The sequence below is a fragment of the Dipodomys merriami genome, unplaced genomic scaffold (genome assembly GCF_024711535.1).
Source record: "Dipodomys merriami isolate MVZ:Mamm:240054 unplaced genomic scaffold, mDipMer1.0.p SCAF_21, whole genome shotgun sequence".
NCBI classification, from domain to species: Eukaryota; Metazoa; Chordata; class Mammalia; order Rodentia; family Heteromyidae; genus Dipodomys; species Dipodomys merriami.
The window spans coordinates 25,189,309-25,195,972 of NW_027203493.1; the positions used below are offsets into that span (position 1 = coordinate 25,189,309).

Genomic DNA, 6,664 nt, shown 5'->3' on the forward strand with positions numbered 1-6,664 from the left:
GCTTGCCTCTCTCTCCTCAAAGAAGTCCTTTTATGTTGGAAACTTTATTGTAAAATTCTAAAAATCCCTAGTAGAAAATAAAGGCTGATGACATTCAAGAATATTCCATCTCTCTCTTCAAAAAATCTTTCACCAAACATATTTTTGTTATGTGCTCTTAAATGGCATTTCCTCTGTGGCAAATGGTGTCAAGTAAGAAATTATGAGAACACCTAAATTTTCAGGGAAATTATTGAAAAGCATCTTGAAGTTGGTTTTTTTTTTTTAAAGTTGTTCATGAACTGTCTTACATTAGACCAATAGTTTTTATTTTCAAATTAACATCTTAAATTCACGTAGCAACATTTCTTCACCTGCAATAGTATGTCTCCGGTGTTAGGCAATTATAATAAAGCTCAGAAAAGATATAACTTTTATCAAAATTCAAAAGTTTTCTACCTAAGGCTATTTCCACAGCAAAAGGGGAAAGCACAAAGACGTTCCTGACTGGCTGGATATCTCTTGTGGCTCCTCGGATTCTTGCTAAGACCCTCCTACATTAATGCTTTCTCCACCGAGAACTTCCTGCATGCGCAGCGAAATGAAAATCAGAAAGATTATTAAAATTCCCCAGATTCAAAAGACCCGGATAAAGTCACTCTGAGATTGACATGCGTCTAATCCAATCGCATTAAAGAAAGGCGTGTCTCAGTGTTCCACACTGTCCAATCAGCACGCCGGGAGTCACAGTCTCCAAGGTGAAAGCGGAAGTCAGGTCTGGCGGCGCGCAGATGGAACAGCTTCTGCAGTACCTGGACCGCTTTGCTGAGGTCGTGGCGGTGTCTGGCACGACCCACGTCAGCACCTGGGACCCCACCACCGTTCGCCGGGCCTTACAGTGGGCTCGCTACCTGCGCCATGTGCACGGACGCTTTAGCGGCCACGGTCGCATCCGCACGGCCGTGGAGCGGCGCTTGCGGAGCCACTGGAGACCCCGCGGCGAGCGGGGCCCGGGCCCGGGGTGGCTGAGCTTCCGGGCCCTCGGGCACTGCGACGCCTTGCTGGCTCTCCGCCTGTTGCGGAACCGGGCTCTGGGGGAGGCTGCGTATCACGCCCTGCTGCGGCAGCTCTTTCCCGGGCCCGGAGCCCGGGATGCCGAGCAGGCCACCCTCCCCGACAGCCTGCTGGGTCTTGCCCGCCGCGGGTGCGCGATCCACCTGCTGCGCGGCCACGGCAGCCGAGCGACCCCCGACATCCGGCAGGACCCACTGGTAAAGACCCAGGCCGAGCTGCTGCTGGAGCGCGTGCAGCAGGCGGGAGAGGCCGGGGGCGCCGCCGGGCTTCTCGGCAGCCTGTGGGAGCGCGGGCCGCACACCCACTTCCTGCAGGTGCTGGCGGTGGCGCTGGTGCCCCCTCCCTCGCCCCCCGGGCCCCCGTCGCAGCTGGAAGGGGACGACGACCCCAGGACACCCACCGAGGCGAGTCAGGAGCTCCTCCGTTGGCTCCTGAGCGAGCCCGATGTCCGGACCGCCTTTTGCCGAACCCTCCCAGCCGGGCTCTTGACTTCGGTGGCAAGTTGTCACCCAGCGTTTGCACGCGTCTACATGAGCCTGCTCATTGCCTGGGGGCAACGTCTGCACTACGACCTCCAGCAAGGCCTTTGGGTTGGAACTGAGTCCCAAGATATGCCCTGGGAGGATCTGTATGATAGATTTCAAAGCCTCTGCCAGGCCCCCCCACCACTGAAGAACGAGGTCCTAACTTCTCTGGAGTCCTGTAAAGCCCAGGATGGAGATTTCCAAGTCCCTGGGCTTAGCATCTGGACGGACCTGTTGTTGTCCCTGCACCCTGATGTAGGACACGGCTGTGGAGAGTGAGAAGGGCGGGTTTATGGCCCAGGCTGCAGGTCTCCCTGGGCCTCTCTTATCAGTAATGTGAATAGGTGGTGTACAAAATGAAAAATGCCAGTGTTGCTCACTAAGTCTCCTGTACTTCATGCGTCCACAACATAATTAGATTTAGGTGCCAATTGTGACTTAATTTCTTACCATAAATTTTCAGATATTTGGCTTGGGATGCCATGGATTTTCTAGATATAGAAAGCAAGGTATTGGCCAGGCGCCGGTGGCTCACACCTGTAATCCCAGCTACGCAGGAAGCTAAGCTCTGAGGATAGCAGTTCAAAGCCAGCCCTGGCAGGAAAGTCCATGAGACTCTTATCTCCAATAAACCACTAGAAAACAAGAAGTGGTGCTGTGGCTCAAGCGGTAGAGTGCTTGCCTTGAGCTGAAGAGCTGAGGGACAGCGCCCAGGCCCAGAGTTCAAGCCCCACAACCGACAAAAAAAAAAAAAAAAGAAAGAAAGGTATTGGAAATGTACCTAAAATTGTGGGATTAGCACTACTTTGATTTTTTTTTAAGCCTAAGAATGCTGAAAGTATGCCTTTTCAAACAAAAAGCACCTTAAAAATGGCAAACAAAGCTTCCTTTTATCAGTATTATTAATTTAGGCTATTTTCTCCCCTCACCGCTTTTCTCACAGAGTTCAGGTTTTATTTTAATCAACATGTGGTGGTGTCAGAAATCTTACTTTGAAAAGCTACCAGGCCTATTTGGAGTTTAAGCCCTGAGCTATGACCTTATTAACCTAGTGTTCTCAACAGTTAATCAGCTGAATACATTAATTAAAATGATGTGCTTCAGAAAGTTTTGTTCTCATCGTGGATTTTTTTTTCCAAGCAAATAAAAGCTACAGCTCACTATGATTTAAGATACAAGATAAAGATTTTAAACTGTAATATTTTTGTTTGTCACATGCATAGTCTTACTTAATCTTATTCCAATCTCCAAAATGGGAATCTTTTGGATTTAAACTAAAAGGGACTAAATAAAATGACAACACAAACACAACATAAATCAGAGTAGGATCAGTGTTGTTAAAAAAAAAAAAAATGCGAAGTACATCCCTGAGTGGCTGTCCCATTTTGTGTTCCCTCCATCAACAAGTGTCAGTTCCTGTCAAATCCTTGCCAGCATTGTTGATGCCACCTTAATTGATATGCATCTATTGTTATTTAACATAATGCTGTCAGTAGTTTTGTGGGGTTTTTTGTTTTTTTGTTTTTGGTACTAGGGATTGAACTCAGGGCCTTGAGTTTTCTACATAAACACCCTACTAACATCTGAGCTACAACCCCAGTCTTTTTTTACTTTCACTTTGTTTTCCAGTTTGTCTCTTCCACTAACTTTGAATGGACTGGCCTCTACCTTTGGCCCTACTACCTGCTTCCCAAGCTGTTGGAACAAGAGTGAACTACCAAGCTCAGCCTTTTAATGTGGTCCTGATTTCCTTTTGATCTCCCTACTGTCTACATTGGATATTGCTGTTGGTAGAGCAGTGGAAAAAATAAAGCAAATTCTTCTCTTTAAAATTATGCACTACAAAAAAATAAAATAAAATAAAATTATGCACTACAATAGAAGGGAACCTTACTGCATTGTTGGTGGGAGTGTAAACTTGTTCAACCACTTTGGAAAAGTAGTATGGAGGTACCTCAAAAGACTCTATCTACATAGAGCTCCCCTATGACCCAGCAATCCCACTTTTGGGCATTTACCCAAATGTTTATAAACAAGACCACACTAAAGCTACCAGCACAACTATGTTTATTGCAGCATTATTTACCATAGCTAAGATCTGGAACCAACCCAGATGCCCCTCAGTAGATGAATGGATCAAGAAAATGTGGTATATATACACAATGGAATTCTATGCCTCTGTCAGAAAGAATGACCTTGCCCCATTTGTTAGGAAATGGAAAGGCTGGGAAAAAATTATATGAAGTGAAGTAAGCCAGGCCCAAAGAAACATAGGTCCCATGGTTTCCCTTATTTGCAATATCTAGTATATGTCTGAGTCAAGCAGAAAAGGTCAGAAAAGGTGATGTTAAGGAAATGAATCCTAAGATATGTATTCAAATGTTTTTTTCTTTCATGTGATTGTTTCTAACACCTTTATAAAATTATTTCTTTGTTGCTTTGTGTGTCCCTCCCCCACAGTATAACCCCTGCTTTCACTGTATTTGATGTCGGTATAATTTGTGGAGGGGAAGGGAAAAACAAATCATTTAAATAGGGATACAGGTGGACCCATTGCAACAATGAGATGTACAAGTCGTTATGTCAAAAACGAACTTTACAACTTTGGTGGGGTGGGGTGGTGAGGATTGGGTGGGGGAACCAGGGGGGAGGGGGAAAGATGGGAAGGGATGAAAAGGGGAAACAAAGGAGGAGGCTACAATGCTTGATAAGAAATGTACTCATCTTGCCCATGTAATTGTAACCCCTCTGTACAGTATTTTCACAAAAATAAATAAATAAATAAATGAATAAAATTATGCAGTACAGCCAGGCACCGGTGGCTCATGCCTGTAATCCTTCCTACTCAGGAGGCTGAGATCTTAGGATCGAGGTTCAAAGCCAGCCCGGTCAGGAAACTCTGTGAAACTCTTATCTCTATCTAACCACCAGAAAACCAGAAGTGGTGCCGTAGCTCAAGTGGTAGAGCACTCACCTTAAGCTGAAGAGCTGAGGGAAGCACTCAGGCCCAGAGTTCAAAGCCCCACGACCGACTAAATAAATAAATAAAATTATGCACTGACATCTCATTTTATTTGGAGTTTTTCTCATGACCGATGTCTCTTTCTATAATTATCACTGTCCCTACTTTTCCTCTATTCTTTCCATGACTCTCTCTGACATAGTTACACTGTACCCCAGCTTCTCTTAGGAAATGGTTCTGCTAGATAGATATTCTATATACATATGTATAATTTATATAATTATATATAATATAAATTATATATGATACATAATTTATATATAATATTTATATACAATATAATATATAATTTTATATGTATATACAATATAACATAATTATATATTATATATAGCATATACAATATATAACATAATTATATATGTATATATTATATATACATATTATTAATGTGGTTAATTACCTTCATGTCTTTGCTCACCTCTTGCTTCTTGAAGGGCCAGTCTAAATAGTTACTTAATGTTGCAGTTTTCCAAATGTCAAACTTCCCTACTTCATACTTTCCACTCATTACCTTGCACAGTTTCAGCATTTTTGCTACATAGACGGTTTTATCATCACCTCCTAGTGCATTATTTATTTGGTTATGATGGTTTTTATTGTTATTTACTCTCAGCTTTCTCTCTGTAGAAAGTGTTTCATCATTTTATCCCAAAAGTGTAGAACATTTCTTAGTACAGAGTGAAAGCCTCAAAAGTATTGAGTGGATATAAGAGTTAGTGTAGTAGTTAGCACAAACTCAATTTTTTTTTTTTTTGGTCCAGTGGTGGGGCCTGAACTCTGGGTCTGGGCGCTGTCCCTCAGCTCTTCAGCTCAAGGCTAGCACTCTAACACTTGAGCCACAGTGCCACTTCTGGCTTTTTTCTTTTTTGCTTGTGTGGTACTGAGAAATCGAACCCAGGGCCTCATGTATGCAAGGCAAGCATCTACCACTGAGCCACCTTCCCAGCCCCAAACTCAATTTTTATATCCTCTCCCACTTAGAACTCTGAATTCCCATTACATTTCTTATCTCTTGTCATTTTTCCATCATACTCTCCAAATATGAGTTGATGAGTACTTGGAATCTGCAGAGTTTTTCTCCTGTCTTAGTACTTTTATTTACATTATTCCATTAGCTTGTCCTTCATTTTTTCAGCTTAATCTTGTCTTCTATAAACATTTTATTGTTTCTTTTCTCCAGAAAACTCATTTTCTATTATAGTTTTTGGTTTAAATGTATGTCATACATTTGTACTGGATTTTATGGCTAAATGAGAGTAAAACTGCCTCTGTTTCCTAATGAAGAGCCAAGATCCTCTTATGACTAGGGTGCTGTTTAAAGCTATTATTAGCTGGGCTGGGAAGGTGGCTCAGTGGTAGAGGGCTTGCCTTGCATGCATGAGGCCCTGGGTTCAATACCTCAGCACCACATAACCAGAAAAAAAGCCAGAAGTTGTGCTGTGGCTCAAGTGGTAGAGCACTAGCTTTGAGCTGAAGAGGTGAGAGACAATGCCCAGGTGGAGTTCAGGCCCCACGACTGACAAAAATACTATTAGCTGTGCTTCAGTGAGTGAATGTGGAATAAACATTTGGTCAAAGCATCATCATCTGGCCCATATATGTAAGAGGTATAAAGCATTTAGTAGCAGTTATAAGGAGTACACATTTAAATGAGAATATGAGTTCCCCATAGATGGTGCCATTTTCAAGCTACAATTTAGCTGAAAAAATAGTCTAAACCTTGTTACTCTTCAGTGTTACCAAAAATCATCAATGTTAAGTTTAAGTTTCCATTTTTAGCCCTTTTACATATTTTTAGATCTCAGAAACAGTACTAAAAACATATTAAACTAAAACTAAAAACATATTAAACTAAAAACATATAAAACTAAAAACCATCTTTGTAGAAAATTGTGAATATAAAGTATTGATTATTAACATAAATTAATATGAACACTCTAGGAAGGAGCCATTGATTTCTCTCAGGAATAAATTGGAAATGATCAATCATTGTATTAGAGGTATGGCACTGCACCATTTATCAGATGCTAATTGTCATGGTGGGCTAAGATTGCCCTTTTAG

The 6,664-nt window shown here is 42.3% G+C and overlaps 1 protein-coding gene across 1 annotated transcript; it reads left to right on the forward strand.

Annotated features, from left to right (window-relative positions):
• Positions 1–759: 759 nt before the first annotated feature.
• Positions 760–4,121, forward strand: Fancf (FA complementation group F). The gene has a single exon (XM_070032717.1). The coding sequence runs from the start codon at positions 771–773 to the stop codon at positions 1,854–1,856; it is 1,086 nt and encodes a 361-aa protein (XP_069888818.1). The 5' UTR covers positions 760–770; the 3' UTR covers positions 1,857–4,121.
• Positions 4,122–6,664: the final 2,543 nt, after the last annotated feature.

What these genes read in the sequence shown, in the direction of transcription:
- Fancf (XM_070032717.1), top strand. Translation starts at nt 771, where the DNA reads ATGGAACAGCTTCTGCAGTACCTGGACCGCTTTGCTGAGGTCGTGGCG.